The sequence below is a fragment of the Xiphophorus hellerii genome, chromosome 9 (assembly GCF_003331165.1).
Source record: "Xiphophorus hellerii strain 12219 chromosome 9, Xiphophorus_hellerii-4.1, whole genome shotgun sequence".
Classification (NCBI taxonomy): Eukaryota; Metazoa; Chordata; class Actinopteri; order Cyprinodontiformes; family Poeciliidae; genus Xiphophorus; species Xiphophorus hellerii.
The window spans coordinates 26,695,402-26,712,147 of NC_045680.1; the positions used below are offsets into that span (position 1 = coordinate 26,695,402).

A 16,746-nucleotide genomic window follows, 5' to 3' on the forward strand; every position below is an offset into this window, starting at 1 on the left:
CAGATTAAATCTGGCGTGTTGCTTTGTGGAAACAATCCCACTGTCGCCAAGCCTCCCCACCCCCTGAAAGAAAGAAAGAAAGAAAAAAACCCAGTGATGAGGGTAAAAAGTATTTGGTTAACGGTTAGATCTGCTCAGGCTGTTGAAGGTGCAAACACAAGGCTGCAGTGGTCAAAACAAACAGGAACCTCTGGGCTTCAGTCCCAATCACAGCACTGAGACCCTTTCATCACACGGCACGTCAGGTCGCACTTTTGCTTTTCAGCTGGACTTCAGTAACTTATGGTCATAATAAATCTGGACCTTTAAAGATCTGCTGGTGTTGCATTAACCTTCCGGATCTCTCAGGTCTTCTGGTTCTGGTTCTGCCAGAACCAATCACGGAGAAGCAGCATTCAGCTTCTAAGCGCCACAGATCTGGAACAAACTTCCAGAAAACAGCAAAATCAGCCGAAACACCGAGTTCCTTCAAATCCAAACTAAAAACCCAGCTGGTTAGAACTGTTGACCCATAATAAATGGAACATTGACCAACATATTTCATGTGTAATGATGATTTTAACAAAATGTGTTTATGAGAATTTATTTTTTACTGCTGTAAATGTGCTGCACAAATAAACTGATTGATTGATTGAGTTGACAGAAGTCCAGTAATAAACTGGACGATGGGACTGAAGGACATGTGATCGGACTGACTGGATTATTTATTTCGTACGTGTTTTATGTCTCGTCGATTTCATTTATAGCGATAATAATCCTCAAGTAGAATTTTATCTATGTTTATTTTAACAATAAAATCATCATTTCTTCTGACAGAAAAGCAGAGCCGATCCCTGCAGCTGGCAGAGAGAGAGAGAAACAGAAAAAGAGAGAAAGAAAGAGAGAGAGTGTCTGTTTTGCCCTCATCTCTGCCAGATGAAAACAACAACACCTCCAGTCTTTGCAGAAAGAGCAGATCTTTATCAGGTGCGTTTATTGTCCGTTTAACAGAGTTATTTAAATCATGCTTTATCTGAACACATCTGCCATTTTTCTCTCTCATTTTTCCTCCACAGCTCACAGCTTATCTCTGGCTTTAAAAAAGAAATTAAAGGGGAGGAGATGAAGGGGTGGGGCAGAGGGGGATCTAAAAAGAAAAGGAGGAAGGATGCTGTCATTAGTGTTGCTCGTGTTTTTTTCACTGCACCTATAAATAATATATAATAAAAAAAATAAAAAACAAGTCGATGGGATCCAAATTGTCTTGAATTTTCAGTTCATTAAAAATGGAAGAAAGTATGTGTTGAGAAAAGGAAAAAAAAAAACAAACAAAAAAAACAAACAGTTGTTTTCCTCCTCCGGTGGCTCCAGCTCTGTCTCCTTCCCTCCCGGAGTGAAGGCCGGACCGCAGCTCGGTCTTCTGTCTCACTTCAGTCCGTGCTGTGTCTCTTTGTGCCTCCTCAGGTCCACCTTCCTCTGGAAGCCTTTCCCGCACAGGTCGCAGCCGAACGGTTTGTATCCGGTGTGTTTCCTGCTGTGCGTGATCAGGTTGGAGCTCTGGCTGAACGCTTTCCCGCAAACCTGGCATTTGTGCGGCTTCTCGCCTGGAGAGAGAGAGAGGAAGAGAGAGAGAAGCAAAATCAGTTGATTTATTTATTTATTTATTTATTTCAAATCAAGCCGGGTTGTAGGTGCAATTATTTTTGCCAGGGGTTGGGATGCCGGGAGGCTCCGACTGTCTCTGGATGGCGCAACAAAACTTAAATATGTAAGCAATGGTTTTAACAAATTACAAGTTGTGAGAAAAAAAAAGTAAGTAAGTAAGTAAATAAATATACTGGAACAATTAAACCTCCTACTGACCGACCTCAGCGGGTTGAACAGTATTGGCGCTAACCGGGCGTTTTGACGCACTTTGATGAAACTCACCCGTGTGGATGAATGTGTGTTTCTTCATGTCGGACTTCTGGTGGAACCTCTTCCCGCAGTACTGACACGGGTAGGGCCGCGTGTCCGAGTGGATGAGCAGATGCGTGGATAGCGTGGAGGAGCGCTTGAAGCTTTTGCCGCAAATTTTGCAGTCGAAGCTTCTCTCCTGAAAGGCGCGCAAGAAAACAAAAAACGAGATTGATGTGTTTTGTTTTTTCCTTCAGTGTGTGCATCCACCCTGACTGAGAAGAGAAGACGCTGCAGGATGTGGTTTCACCGGGGTTTTACCTGAGAGTGCACGGCTTTGTGCTGCTCCAGGCTCACGGCGTGGCCGAACGTTTTGCCGCAAATGTCGCACGCAAAAGGCCTCGTGCCGCTGTGCGATCTGCGGACGTGGACCTCCAGGCCGTGCGGGGTAGAGAACACCTGATCAACAGAGATGAAGATGAAGATGAAGAAGGCAGCAAAAGGAGACGATCGTGATTTACTCTGAATGCGCTTCAACAGGAGCCTCACCTTCCCGCACTTGACGCACTTGTACGCGCCGTTCAGAATGAGGCTGGAGCAGAGCAGGTCGGGCCGGGCCTTCCCATCGGCCGCCTTCCCGTGCAGGCCAACTTCAGGGAACAGCAGCGCGGCAGCCTGCCTCCGGTAGTCTCCGTAAGGCTCCTCCGCCAGGGCCCGCTCTGCAAACACGGCCGGGTGGCAGCTCCGGTCCGCGTAGAGCGCCATCACCGCCGGGCTGGCGTCCACCTCCAGGCCGGGATGGAGGCTCCGCTGCGCCACGGGCCGCCGCACCTCCAGCTCCGGCCCCGGGTAGCTGCTCCAGGCGTACGGCCGGAAAGGGACGGTGAAGGGCTGGGTTTCACCCACCAGGGGAGAAAGCGATTTTTCGGAGTCAACTGGAGGATGACAGAGGAAGTTTTAATGAAGCCAGTGGCGTGACTGTACGGGAGCCCAGCAGGGCCTCAGAGATAGAACCAACTGCTGCTGACAGCTCTGGGCATGAACTTTATATCAATAAGTAAAATTTATTATTATGCATTAACAGTCGATAAACCTACACACAATGTTTGATCGGATAAAAAAAAAACATCATATGGTGATTTTTAAAATGAAAAATAAAATGAAGACATTTTTGAAAGTTTCGCCGTTGACAGCAGTCGTGTTGGATCTTACGGTGTGTTTTAGGTGTCACTTGTTTTCTTTTGGAACAATAATAAGTTAAATAAATGTATGTGTGTGTACTTGTGAATTCATCCTTTTTAGGAGAATGTCTGGCATATTAAGGAACCTTCTGAACACTGATGGGCCTCATGGGGCCCAAACAAATGTGGTAGACCCCCTTGTTCAGGGTTGGGGTTAGAATTAAGGCATGAATAATGTTTTGGTTAGATGTAGACTGATAATGGTTAAGGTTAGGGGAAAATGTTAACCACAAAAATGAATGGAAGTCAATACAAAGTTTTAATATGGGTAGCAGTATAAGCGTGTGTGTGTGTGAGGGGGGGGGGGGGGGTGTTATGTCTGTACCAGGCGACGCGGATGGGGACGGAGGCCGCCAGAAGTCCTCATAGTCCGCGGAGCGAGCGCACAAACTGTCGGCGCAGCTCAGCGGAGACCTGGGGGAGAAGTCCGCAGCTTCGCCCGGGTGGGAGGCCGGAGACAGGCCGTAGCTGTCCGCCGAAAGGTCGGCGTCCTCCTCCGGGAGCTTATCGGTATCTGAGATGGGGGAGGCGAAGCGAAGCTTTTACCCAGTGAAGCTTAAAGCTGAAGCTTCAGATTACAATCTGGAAATGTCCTTTATAACCAGGAGGCACTTTTAACAAGAACTAGTCCTGTTCAGGTTATCAATGAAACATTTACTCTTTCAATAACATTGACTAAAATCGATTAAATCATATTTTACTTACATTTTAAAATCTTTTCAGAATGTTTGATTGTTTCACAAATTTTAAAAATTCAGCATGTCAAAGCCCTTTATGAAACAACTCAGATCCAATTAAAGGGAATATACATATCCACAAAATCCTTTACGCAGATCCTAATTTTAAAGCAAACTGTCCAATTTGACTGTAGCTACATTATGATCCAATAATCTGTCGTTTTCATTCAAATCCTACCTGAACAGATGTGCGCCAGTATCGTGTCCAGCCTGCTGTAATCATCCTCCAAAGTCCGCGGTCGGTGGTAGCTGTGCGCCTTCTTACTCTTCACCAGGAAGGAGCGAGGCATCTTTAGTGTATGTGTGTGTTGTGTGGTGTGTGCGCGCGCGTGTGTGTGTGTTTGCAGGGGTTGATGGGGAGGAAGAAGAGAGAGCGAGGGTTAATGACGGGGATCCAGCTGCTGAGCAGAAGGAGGAGACCTGGCGGCTGGCGTCCTGTTTACAGATTTGATCTGAGCCGCTGACATCCCGAGCGTTTTAAGAGACTTTCACATGACAACGGAGCATGCGCGCAGGCGTCCATCCCGTCCGCCAGGTGTCGGCTCGGACAGGTGTCACCGAGGCTGACCGCCCGCTGAGCGGCGGCAGGTAGACAGCAGAGAGCCGCAGCGGGGGGGCCCCCGCGTCTCTTCCGCTTGTTTTTCCACTCAACTCAGAGTTTTTAACTGAGCGTTTCACCTCCGTCCCGCTTTCGTGACGGAAAAAAACAGTCCCGAATGAGCAGAAGATGATGACTAGATTTAAAAGTTAGGACTTGTTTTTGCTTTCTTTTTTTCCTTTTTTTTTTTCCCAGGTTCATCCGAGTCGCCGCCGCGTCCTCATGGATCAGTCCATCAGAGCCGGAGGAGCGATGACGCTGCAGCCTCTCACTGACTCAATCAGAGAAGCAGGGGAGAGGTGGAGGCAGGGGCCAGAGGAAACGCGGAGGCGCACCCCGCGGTGTGGAGCTTCAATTAGAACATAAAGAGGTGGGGGGAAAAAAAAATCAAAAATCAAAATTTTCCTCCATGATAACTCATGTAAATTACACAGAGTGTGCGAGACGATTTGAGAAACCTTATCGGGGTGTGAAGAGCGCCATAGTGCCGCTCTGCTGATCAGCTGTCTGTTATATGACGCAGTTTCATGTGGCACTGCGGCTGTTAGCGCCGGACACAGATCATGACGCACAGATTAGCAAATCAGTGGTGAGCCAGACTGTCAGGCGCGGGGCTGCTGGAGGTGATGCTGGAAGAAGAAACGTTCTGCTTTTATGCGGATCAACACGGATTAAATCAGAATAAATTAGAAAAAAAATAAATAACAATATAAAGAAAGAGAGAAAGAAAGCAGGATTTCTTTCTTGCATCCCGTCAATCTGATCGCGTTTACGGTGATCGACTTCACCAACAAAACGAAGGACAGGAAATCGAACCGCACCGATTAGAGCAGCTGCCGCTGCAGGGCCCCGCTGGCTGGGGCCGATAGGAGGACGGTACCAACTTGTGCAAGTGAAGGTGCCAAGATGGGGACAGGACATGGAACACCAAATCAAATATTCAAAACAGAATATCAAAGTCTGCGCCGCTTCTTGGGTAAACGGCGCTCAGTTCTGCGCCAGGTCATTATTGTTTTCCGCACAAACGGAATAAAGCAGCGCGGCGTTTCGAACAGCCTGTGCTGCGTTTCCATCCCATCCAAAACAAACTGGAAAAACTCTACATGATTATTTTTTTAATGCGTTTTCATAAATACGATATTTTGTTAATAACAAACTTCAGAGACTCCATGTCAGCACGACCACTTCATTTGTTGAACATGTCCAGTGAAATTGTGAAACAATAAAATTCTGTTTAATCTGTTTTTACTGATTTTTTTTTTATTTTTAGAAAACATCTCTGCTGTTATTGCACATCTGTTTGTCTGCACTGATATTGTTAAATAATCAGATTTCTTTTTTAATGTTTCATACAGTTGCACATTATGTAACATTTGAAAAAAGTCATCGTACTCACATCCTTTGGATCGTGATATTGCTATTTCCAATACTTGGACAGAATTTTAAGTAATAGTTTTGTACAATATATTATTTTATTACTCTTATTTTTACCTTTGCTTTGTATGTTTTTTTTGTTTGGTTGGTTTTTACTCTTTTGGAACGTTGTTGTGTGAACCTGTTTATCTGATGCTGCTGTTGCACCTGAATTTCTCCTCTGAGGAACAATAAAGGTAATAATTACTGTTCTATTCTAAACCCGGTGGTAACTTCAGCCTATAGTGTTTTTATTCATTTTATGTATTTTTATATATTTTTTTTACAGTTCGTACTCCTGGGAGGAAACAATGCTGGAGCACAATGGGTTTTTTTTGTTTTTTTTTTTCTGGAGCTTGTGCCGCCCTCTGATTGAATAACGCCCTGAGTCGGAGCCATATTTGCCCATATGAATCTCCACAACTTTATTTCCTCTTTCAGCCCGGGGGGGGGATTTGCTGAAACTTGTTCTTGCTCGATTTACTTTCATCACGTGACTGTCTAACGGGATGGAGGGTCTCCCCTGCCACCTCCCCCTTAGAAAAACAAACCGTTCGGTTCAGAAAATGAGATAAAACTTATCTAATGCAATAAAATGTACATAAACACGCTAGTATGGATACGATAATTATTTTAAATGGCGCGAATTTCCACGTTCCGAATAATTTGCTTTCCCTGCTAAACCATTATGTCCGTTGTAATTTCTGTCCATCTTCAAATCTTTTCGTCATCCTTAAATTCAGCTTTCAAGCCACTTAAATGTGAAAAAGCACCAAATGATTCATCCCCTCCCACTCTGCGCAGTCTGCGATTTTAATGCGTTTCAGTAAACGTCAAGAATCAACCGCAAGAAAAACAATAATAAAAACGCATTCAGGAGACTGACTGATTTCCCTTTCATTTTTCAGCTCTAAATTAAAACGTGAATTCATGTCAAATTAATTGAACATGTCATAAACTGGAATCGCGCTCAAAGCCTCAACTTCGCGTTTCTCTCCATATTTTGAAATGATCAAACGAATCACCCTCCAAGCAAAAGGTATCATCAGAAAAGGGTTTAGAAAAAAGCAAACAAACAAACATTAGTAATAACCATACAGACCTGGGTTATGATTCGGTGCCTGAGGAGAGCTGCTCTTAAAATGTGGTTTTGTGCATGAAAAAACGAGAAGCCGAGGCTCGGCTTTTGGAAACCGCGACAAATCACTTCCTGAAAGAAGAGAATCTTAGCGAGAATCTTGAGAGGAAAAGACGCTTTTGAGTTTCAGAGAAAAAAAATGTGTGTGTGAGATCAGTCAGCTGAAGATTTAAATAAAAAAAATATATATATAAAGAAAAAATCTATTGCAACCATTAAAACACACACCAGAGCGCAGAGTTTATGAAACTTTTATTACGAAATCATTCCTTTCTCTCACCAGTACAACGATCTCAGAGTGCTTCATAGTGTTGCCATGTGTTCTTACACTGCAAAGTGCCACGATGTGCTCCTCTCCCGGTAACAATCAACCAATCAACGGGAGATTCTGCTGAAGCAGACCTAACGTTGGGATCCGATCGGACTCCCGGATGTGCGGCCTGAAGTTCGTGTCTGGTTCCCAAATCCAGCTGCTGGCTTTGGGCGGGCCTGGCAGCCCAACGCCTCCGGTCTGCGGGTCTCGCCTCGTCTCCGCTTCTGTGCAAACGTGTTAAATCATCACAGGCCAGATTTGACTCGAACGCAGATGCGCCTCGTGCAGTCAGGAGGAATACTCTGACCCCGGCGTCCTTCTCAGAACGTAACGATGCGTGATGACTGAATCACCCTCTGACAAGAATCCATCTTCCTTTTCCTCAAATCATATACATACAAAATATTATATATATATATATATATATATATATATATATATATATAGTCCCTTCTTTATTATTTGTACAACATATCTAAACATCAGATATGCAATATTAATACATGGTTTTCAAGTTCAAAACGAATAAGGAAAAAAAAAAAAAAACATTTACATATGTACATATGGTTTGCTGAGCGCCTGGTGCAGGATGTAAGCTAAAGGCCTTGATTGGATCAGTGTTGGTTGATAGAAGCAGCTTTGATACCAGGCTCTGACCAACACCATCCAAGCTATACACACACGCACACGCCCACACACACACACACACACACACAAGTAGAGTTCCGCCCCTGCATGATGGAAATAACGGTATCGACGGCTTCAACGGAAGTCGTTTATAAAATCCTTTAAAAGTATAAAACATGCTGGATGAAGTGTGGAGTTTGGGATAAATGTTCTATTGCACAGTCTGTCTTTCTGTGTTGTACCTACAGGAGGGCGACCCCCAGGCCCCCGGCCCCCCAACCCTCCACCTTGTAGAGTTTGATTCTGTTTGATTCTCTGCTGAGGTTCAGATTGACCCCGGCTTTGTCAGTGGTGCCCAGGAACAAACAAACAAAAATAATAATAAACAAAAAACAGTGGCATGATTCATAAGATATGAAATGACAGATTTGCTTTTTGAAATTCAGAACTCTGGATCCGGGCCCTGCGCTCACACCGTGGTGGACTTGATCTGAGCCACGGAGAGCCGCAGGGCGTCACCGTCTTCGCCGTCCTCCTCGTCGCTGTCTGTGTCCTCCAGCTTGGCCCGCAGCCTGATGCGCCCGCCACCCCTCGGCTGGAGGCTCTGCAGGTCGGGGTCCTTGGCTCCGTCGTCGTCAGAGGACTGGTAGGACTCCTCGACTCCCATGTAGTGATTGACGATGTGGATGCCATCAAAGCTGGGCTGGCTGACCAAGCCCTTCTGTCCTTTCAAGCAGCAAATCTGGTAGAAGATCAACAGACAAAGGTTAATGGGTTTAGAGACGCTAAGGACTGGATCAACATATACATAGAAGCAGAAATACTGACATGGTGACCTTCAACAACTTGATGGATGAAACACTTAAAGGGACAGTATTATTTATTTTACAGTGCTATTTTATAGCACAATTCAGTAACTGTTCATTTTAGTTGTTCTAAAAATGCTTTATACATCAAATATGACTTAAAAGAAAATTGACTTTTTAATGGAAACTGGGCCTCTGTCTCCTGCTCTTTCTGAAACTCCGCCCTCAGGAAGCCATCACAACATGGCTCCTCTATTAACCCTTTAAAGTTTTTACCAGCACTGAGAAGAAGCTCCTATAATGAGCTCAGCAGTTCCACCAGGTGTTGGCTAATTGTTGCCAGCTAGTTTGAAGGAGCTGCATGGGGGAGGTGCAGAGGAGGAGCTTCATCCTCAAAGGCGGAGCTAGGCTCACCTTGGTGTTTTGCACAGCTGAATGGTTGCCATGGAGATTAAAGGATTTCAAACATGTATGAAAGAAAGCAGTACTCCAGATTTTGATGAGGGAATAACATAAAGTAAATCTCAAAAAAGGATATTTTGCAATTTACATAATACTGGCCCTTTAAAAAAAAAAAGAAAAAGGATAACCTGAATCAGTTCTGTCTCCATGCCAACGGAACCGATTCAGACTGAGTTCAGATCTGACTTTATATGGAATCAGTACAGTGTGGGTCAGATGCTCACATTCGCTCTTTTGAATGAATGCAATATTAATTAATAAAGATAATTATTTTAGTCATTCTTCAGGCAGTGTTTTCTGATGACACAACAAATGACTTCAGTAATTCATAAAACCAAGAACAGGATGCTAAGGTTTGACTTTATTGTTGATTTTCCAACATCTACACAGTGAAAACACGCAAATATGGATCAACCACACACTGAATTCAATTATATTTAATCTATTATTGCATTATTTTAAACACAGAAACTAAACAATTAGTCATGCAAGACTTCTGCTTATTAAGTTCAGTTTTCTTGTTACAATTCAGCACAGCAATAAATTCTACTAAATAAACTTTGTGGACATTTTGTCTTTGTTCTGTTGGAAGCAATACCAGCATAAACAGTTTTTATTACTGTCATTTCAATGGAAATATTAAGAGTTATTAATTACTTTGAAAGGAGAGCTAATTAATTCTGATCACAACTGCATATAGACTTTTATTTTTTCCATCATTTTACTCAACAAATGTAAAATGTAATATGGATGCAAAACATAGAAACTCCTAAAACAAATCACAGTAACTGGGTGAACTCTGCCAGGAGACAGAACTTTATTAATGTGAGACAAATGGCTGAGGGAGATGGCCCATCATGCTTGGTTTTGGTTTGTAAGTTTAGAGAAGCAGCTCTAAACTATTATAAATAAATATAATGAAATATATTAAATGACATTCATGTGTTTTGTTCACACATAAAACACAGAAAGGAGCGTGTGCAGAATTCATCAGACTTCAGGGCTCCAGACACTCTGAGTTGCTGAAGCATTCTGGACCGTCTCCAACTCCCAACAATAAACAGCTTCACAGCGACTCGGGGAGATGAAGGTCAGCTGTGGGTCACATGACAAAGCCACTGAAACCACTCACCTCGGCCAGCCTGCCATGCAACAGACAGACATGTAGGAGAAAAGATGCGTTCAGAGCACTGCAGGCCAAAGGCAGCACAGAAAACGAGCCTACGTCAGCAGCAGCTGCTGTGGCGCGCAGAGGAAGTTGTGATGTGGTTGACTACAGTCAAAATTTCCAGAATTAAGATGCAGGTTTTTAATTAAATTAAAAAAAAAAAAAGAAAGAGAGGGGAGGAAGGTAGTGGGGCTTGTTTCTGACACGATGTACTTTCAGATTTGTTCAACGCAGATGTGAAAGTTGACGGGATTCCTAGTAGGTCGCTGCTAGGAAAGCAAGACGAGGGTGGGAGGGGAAATGACTCGCTTTTCTCAGCTCAGTCACCTCAGTCTAGAAGAAACACTAGACTGAGCAGAGAATACACACAGACTGCAGATGGACTGAGGAGAAAAGAAAGCATTTTCACTTTTTCACATGGAAGATGAATTCATCAGCAGTGACGTCTTATGCAAATTTACAATTCATGGTTATAACGTCTACAACTTTTCACTTTTGTTGAGTGCTGCAGCCACAAACCTCAGTGCGTTTCACAGAGATTTAACATAATGCCTTGGATACAGCAGTTCATGACGGCTGCATGGTTGTCAAAAAAGTTTCAAGAATAATAATCTGAACCAGTAAATAAAATCATCTGCCTTCAGAAAAACCACCTCATTCATAAATATCTAACCAAAACATGGCTGATTAATGACATTAATCAGAGAAGCAGCCAAGTCTTCCGGAGAAGTTGTTGAGATCTACAATACAAGTTTGAACGGCCTAGTCCAAGGACAGACCCGAAGCCAATTGAGGATAAGTGGGAAGACTTGAAAATGAATGTTGACAGATGTTCTCTAGGTGATATGACTGAACTTGAGCTGCTCTGTAAAGAAGACAGTGGCAAAATATTGACAGGGTTTAGAGTGGAGTTAGGCCCCGTTTCCACGGAGACGGATATCAGAGAAATCCAGCTGATCGTTTCCACGCCTACAGCGATCGGGATCTGCCACACCGGCACGTTTTGAAGCCAGGTCCCAAAACGTCGCAGGAGGCAGGATGTGATGTGTTCCACCGGTAGAAAAACACAACGTTGGATAACGTTGGATAACGTTGGATAACGTTGGTACTGTTGTTAGAGCTACTTAACGTGCTCAGTTTGAAAAGCTGAACTGTTATAAAAATATGTTTTTTACATATTTCTTGAAACTGTCACTATTGTGACAATATGGTATGAGACACATAACATTATATAAAAAATAAAAAAAATCAAGCTCCTCTCCCTTTTCCCTATGTTCCTGCTGTCGATCACCCTCGTGTATACACACCCTGCCCTTGCTCTCTGTTACTCTACAGGTTCTCCTTGTCAGCACAGCCTGCCATAAATGCTAAGGCTAGTTACCATGGTCACTGATGACGGCAGATAAACAGTTTCCTGGAACATTGAGATGTTTCTCTGCCATTAGCACTTTTAGCAGCGTGATAACAAGCATGACTGACAGCGCTGAGACCCTCTGGCTCTGATTGGTTGTTTTTGATTTCTACAGACAGCAATAGTAGCTCTGAGAGGAAGTCGATCTTTTCAGATCATCTGTCTCTCATCTCTCTCTGGCAGTTTGAACAAATATGTGATAAACATATTTTTGTAAAAGTTGTTTACTGCAGCTTTAACACAATTTCTGACAAGGAAAATATACATGTGTGTTACGTGAGCACTGGGCTGAGCCAGAAACATATTCATGTTTCCTAAATGAGGTGGAAGCTAAGCATGAAAAATACATGCACATTTCAACAATATGCTACAATCACAGCACCATCAAGCGGCCTGGCATGACAGCTACAGCTGACTGGTCTAAACATGAAATCTTTCCCAAATTAACATCTGAAAATACAGGCAGACATGGCTTTTGACGTGCCTCAAACCTTCCACTGTCAATAGAAAGACGCTTCTCAAACATTCTCACTAAAGGGGCTGAATTTGGAGTATTTTATATGTTGTTTTTAATTCCAATTCAGAATAATGCACCGTTTTTACTGCGTCTGTCACAAACATCTCAGTAACACACTTCAGGGCAAATGTGAATAAGGTCCAGAGGTATGAATACTTTTGCAAGGCATTATAAATGAGCATCAGAACCTTAACATTCTGGTAAGTGCTGCGTTCGTTCTAGTGCTTCAGAGTGAACGTGGAAACTTGCGGGGCAGGTCTGTGTCTGTCAGAGGTGCGCAGTGCGGATCCCGCACAGGAAGTCTCTGGGTGTTGTTAACACTTCTACTAATCTGTAAACCAGCTCACAGAAAAATGGAAAGAAACGTGAAGTGCTACATCAAAGGGCTGGCATCAACACCCCACCTGATCATTAACCCCAACCATGAACACAGCCTAGCTAAAAACCACTTGATGAGGGCTGCATGTGGTGCTTGTGAGAAGCAGCCTTACCTCTTGTTTCAGCTCAGATATCTGGTCTTTGAGGTCTCTGATGTACTGGCTGGAGTCCGTGTGGTTCAGCTGCCCTTGGACCTTCCCTTCTTCTTTCTGTTGCAAGAGGAGATGTTACACTAACGACAGATCAAAGTGAAGTATTCTGGGTAAAAACAACCACTTGAAGAAATGAAGAGTCTCTGCACAGGGCCTGACTGGCACAGAGGGAGATTCTACATCAGCCTGTGATGATAACACAAGTTGCTGGACAATAAATTGTCTCATCGGTAAACGATAATATTGTCGTTTTGTGACCATTTTCCAGTTGATAACAGGATAATAATGTGTGATACTGCAGTCAACTCCACTAACACAAATACTGCATCTGAAAAACATCCATTAAAACTTAAGTTTGCCCTCTCAAGGACGAACATTGTTTGTTGAAGGAGTATATGAATAAATGTGAAAACATGATTAAGTGCAGTTACTGTGTTCAGTTTAGTGATACAAATCACATAAATGTGACTGGTGTCCTAAAGAAGTGTATTATAAATGGATGTTTTTCAAATGTAGTATTTGTGTTTGTGGGGTTGACTGCTGTCATACAGTCACAGGCAGAGAGCTACATGAAAAATAAGAAATAGTTCATATTGTCACTGCTACCATTATCACAGTAGTACCACAAAATATTGTGATAAGACTATAAGTCCATATCGCCCACAGCGACTTAAAACTGGAACTGGAAGACACATTAAAACTCAACCACCTAAAACAATAAATAGAGATGAAATTAAAAGCACACAAAACTAAAACCAAACAAAAGTGCCCATTCAAAAAATATCAATCATCAGAATGGAAATGATTGAGCCGACTTGAATTTATCATGCAGTTAATTGCTTAATCTCTGATTGCGACAGGTTTAATTCTGCATGCTTGACTAACATTCTGAGGAATAAAGAAGTGCAGGCTTGTGTGGAGGGTAACCAAAGTCACAGATGTCTGGGGGAAAACGGTAAACGCTGCCATTTGAGCTTGATTTCCTCCCGAGGCCCTGGGGATGAGGCCGAGTGTCGGCCCCGACGGTTAAACAGAGCATGTGATGTTTACCTTCCTCACTAAGACACCTGCAGCCAACGGGGGCCAATCCGCTTCAAACCTCAACATTCAGTGCACTTTTAGTTTGAAAGCAAATTCAAATTCAAAAATACTTTATTGATCCCAAGGGAAATTAAATTTTGTTGCAACTCATAGTAATTCAAATTCTTCTAACAGTTATTGTAGATAGTGATGGCTGTTGGTAGGAAAGATCTCTTGTAGCAGCTCTGAGTTAAAATATTAAAGAGAGCTGGGGCGCTGAGGCCGGCCAACACCCCGAAATACAGACAGGATTCTCTGCTCCTGTGGTGACTTAGTGCTCAGGTCTGCAGGTCCCAGTAGGCTCTCTTTTGTCTAAACAAGTGAGTTTTGTTCCAAGATTCAGTTGTTTTTGAGGTTTAGTGGCTCCAAAACACTGCAACAAAAACGGCAGGCGGTTAATGAGACTTCCTCCTGTTCAGCTGTGTGCATCAGCAGGTGTGGGGCCGAGGCCGGGCGTCTCCAAAAACACTCTCCTCCCGTCCTCCCATTTCAAGACTCCAGCATAAACCGTGCGCCACGTCGCTTCTGAAATGAACTTCGTTTCGGCTGGCTTGCAGCCCTGGACTGAACTAAACATCCTGTCAACATCACATCCTGCGTGAAGACAGAAATATCTACCAAATAACTAAATCACAACTTAGAATTTCTTCTGAAATCCCGTCTAATTTCATTCGGGCGTTTCCTATCAGCTCGCTGTGGACGACGGGTGTTTAGGTTATTCTGAATGTGCACAAAAACATTTTAGAGGGAATGTGTGAAACTGCGCAGTGTGTGGGGCTGAAATGCATCGCTGTTTTTGTTTAGCTGAGAGTGAACTTTCCGTCCTCGATCCGCAGTCCAACTTAGAACAATAATAGCTGCAGGATCGGTGCAGATGCATTCGGCGCATCAGCAAAACATCTTAAGACATTGCTGCACAAATCTCTGAGCATGTCATAGAAACCTCAAAATAAACCATGCATGCCACCTTTGGTAGAGCCTCTGCTTCAAGATGAGAAACCACTTCCTATCAGACCAGAAGACAGTGAGGCTTGTGGCGTGCAGAGGCCATGGCTGACGGAGAGAAGGAGGTTGTTCGACTTTAAACTGAAATCAGGCATCCAAGTTTCATTGACCACCATCCACCATCTCTGTCTGTTTGGAGTTGTTCCTGCAGGACCGTTTGGACTGAACAAACCCTCCCTCTGATCATAACCCTTCACGTGAAAACCGAACCGTCACCAATGAGCAAAACCTTTCCTGATAAGGAAGCAAACTTCTTTTTTTTTTTTGTCTCAATTCCCTTTAGATTAAAACCATTATCGCTCCCCACAACTTAAAGAGCAGGTAACCAAACCACAGACCAAAAAGCCAAAAGTGCCACACTGATTTAAATCCCTGCTGAGTACAGAGGGGAAAAAAAACACTAAACCAACAAGTATCATCTGATTTCTAGTTTCTGTTTATAAAATAGAGAAGGACCGAGGTGTAAATAAAGTTAAAAGGCTTGTTCGTGTTATTGACACACTCCGCTAAGAGTTCATTACGTAGATTCTGCAAAGTATGAGGGCGGGAGTGAGTTTTCTGTGTTGGGTGTTTGTGCTCCATCACTTAGTAACCAAACCTCAGACCACACAGTGTGATTGTGTGTTCGCCTGAGGAGAAGATGAGGGGGAGGCTTTCTTTTGTCAAAGTCACACTTATAAATAGCTTGTATTTCTAGCTTAAAATATAAAAACAGCTAAGCACAAGCATGCATGCACACCTGGATTTTTTTTTTTTTTTTTAAAAAAAGCTCTTCTTCGTCAGTTGTTTTCATCTTATCACATAATCAAAGTGGTGTGAAACTCAATAGGTATTTTAAAAAGTACCACTAACTCTAGCCTCTAGCCGGAAAGATAGCCTGAAATAAATGCTAGGTAGCGCTAGCTGAAAGGCTCAAACGATTGGTGGACCAACCATTTGTAAAAGAACTTTTCAAAGACGTGAAAAACTGTCTGCAACCTTCTGTTTTTGCTTCAGTCACAGTTTTTGCCAAACAATTTCAAGAGTACACAAAAATAATCGAAGTGAATGCAAAATGCGGTTTTAAAAAGAGGACTCATTCAAATGTATTTATTTATAAGATTTATTTTAAGAAAAGCTAAGGTGCTGTGGCAGCGCAGGGGGTAGAGCATGACCCATATAAGGAGGCCTTAGTCCTCGATGCGGCCGTCGCAGAATCGATTCCTGGCCTGGTGACCGTTGCTGCATGTCTTCCCTCTCTCTCATTTCCCACTTTCCTGTCCAACTAATATTAAATAAAGGCTGCCTGAGCCAAAAAACAAGAGGGGGGGTGGGGGGAGGCTACCAATTGCCTGCCTAATAAGATCAGGAATTAATTGTGATCAATCACATTTCCTGAAACTCACATTTTGATGTAAAGTCACATCTAAATGCCATTACTGTCTCACATCTAAAATGAAGAAATTACTGAGACACTGCCTGACATACAGGCCTTTTTCTGGTTTGCTCTGCATCCCCGAAACCAGAACCAAACATGGAGAAGCAGCATTCTGTTTTTATGCTCCACTAATCTGGAACACACTTCCAGAAAACTGCAAAACAGCTGAAACACTGAGTTCCTTTAAATCAAGGCTAAAACCACACCTGTTTAGAGTTGACTTTGATTAAAAACAACCGAAACATTGATCAAAATAGTTTATGTACATTTGATTATTGATTTTGATGATGACATTTGACAAAATGTATACCGTTTCTTAAACAGGTATGTTGTGTTTTTATCATGTGAAGCACTTTGAACTGTCTTGTTGCTAAAATTGTGCTATGAATAAACCTGACTGACAACATA

The 16,746-nt window shown here is 43.0% G+C and overlaps 2 protein-coding genes across 9 annotated transcripts in view; both read right to left on the reverse strand.

Moving 5' to 3' along the window:
* Positions 1-763: 763 nt before the first annotated feature.
* gfi1ab (growth factor independent 1A transcription repressor b) lies at positions 764-7,119 on the reverse strand. Of its 2 annotated transcripts, none has more exons than XM_032571811.1 (7): positions 6,967-7,119; positions 4,032-5,080; positions 3,442-3,630; positions 2,425-2,810; positions 2,197-2,334; positions 1,909-2,074; positions 764-1,583 (listed from the first exon to the last, which is right to left on the reverse strand). In XM_032571811.1, the coding sequence occupies exons 2-7, from the start codon at positions 4,141-4,143 to the stop codon at positions 1,405-1,407; spliced, it is 1,170 nt and encodes a 389-aa protein (XP_032427702.1). In that variant the 5' UTR covers positions 4,144-5,080; positions 6,967-7,119; the 3' UTR covers positions 764-1,404. The 2 variants fall into 2 exon arrangements, with proteins under 2 accessions (XP_032427702.1, XP_032427701.1); XM_032571810.1 differs by lacking the exon at positions 6,967-7,119 and having other exon boundaries at positions 4,032-4,800; positions 4,910-6,918.
* A 118-nt stretch (positions 7,120-7,237) lies between these two features.
* Positions 7,238-16,746, reverse strand: part of evi5b (ecotropic viral integration site 5b) — a 47,741-nt gene continuing 38,232 nt past the window's right edge. For 6 of the 7 annotated variants that reach the window (XM_032571804.1, XM_032571803.1, XM_032571807.1 and 3 more), the window contains 2 exons: positions 12,798-12,893; positions 7,238-8,684 (listed from right to left, as the gene is read on the reverse strand). In XM_032571804.1, coding sequence (XP_032427695.1) covers positions 8,412-8,684; positions 12,798-12,893 — 369 coding nt within the window. In that variant the 3' untranslated portion in view covers positions 7,238-8,411. Of the gene's footprint in view, positions 8,685-10,342; positions 10,353-12,797; positions 12,894-16,746 lie in introns of all 7 variants that reach the window. The other variant, XM_032571808.1, reaches the window with a different exon arrangement.